This window comes from Aptenodytes forsteri, unplaced genomic scaffold, assembly GCF_000699145.1.
Source record: "Aptenodytes forsteri isolate BGI_AS27 unplaced genomic scaffold, ASM69914v1 Scaffold347, whole genome shotgun sequence".
Classification (NCBI taxonomy): domain Eukaryota; kingdom Metazoa; phylum Chordata; class Aves; order Sphenisciformes; family Spheniscidae; genus Aptenodytes; species Aptenodytes forsteri.
The window spans coordinates 806,173-806,427 of NW_008794110.1; the positions used below are offsets into that span (position 1 = coordinate 806,173).

General features: G+C 72.5%; 1 protein-coding gene across 1 annotated transcript in view; it reads right to left on the reverse strand.

Annotated features, from left to right (window-relative positions):
- The window catches only part of LOC103895834 (uroplakin-3b-like), a 4,294-nt gene extending 4,042 nt beyond the window's left edge, over positions 1-252 (reverse strand). The window contains exon 1 of the mRNA XM_009275548.1: positions 198-252. Within this exon, the coding sequence (XP_009273823.1) occupies positions 198-252 (55 nt within the window). The remainder of the gene's footprint in view (positions 1-197) is intronic.
- Between the last annotated feature and the right edge of the window lie 3 nt (positions 253-255).

The following is a 255-nucleotide window of genomic DNA, read 5'->3' on the forward strand; positions in this document are numbered from 1 at the left end:
TCCACGAACGCCGGTGTCGGCAGAGCGGGGGGCCCACAGGATTCCGGATGCCGGTAGCACCAGGGGGATGGCACCAGTGTGGGGACCCCCCAGCCATGCCCAACCCCCAACCCAAACCGCCTCCCTGGCACAAACACCTTGCAGAGACCCACGGGGAAAACACCTCGCAGCCCCCCCGAGCCCCCGTCCCCCTCTACCCCGACCCCCCGGGGGAGTCACCCAGGCACCCCGCGGCGCCCCCGCCCAGCGCATCCC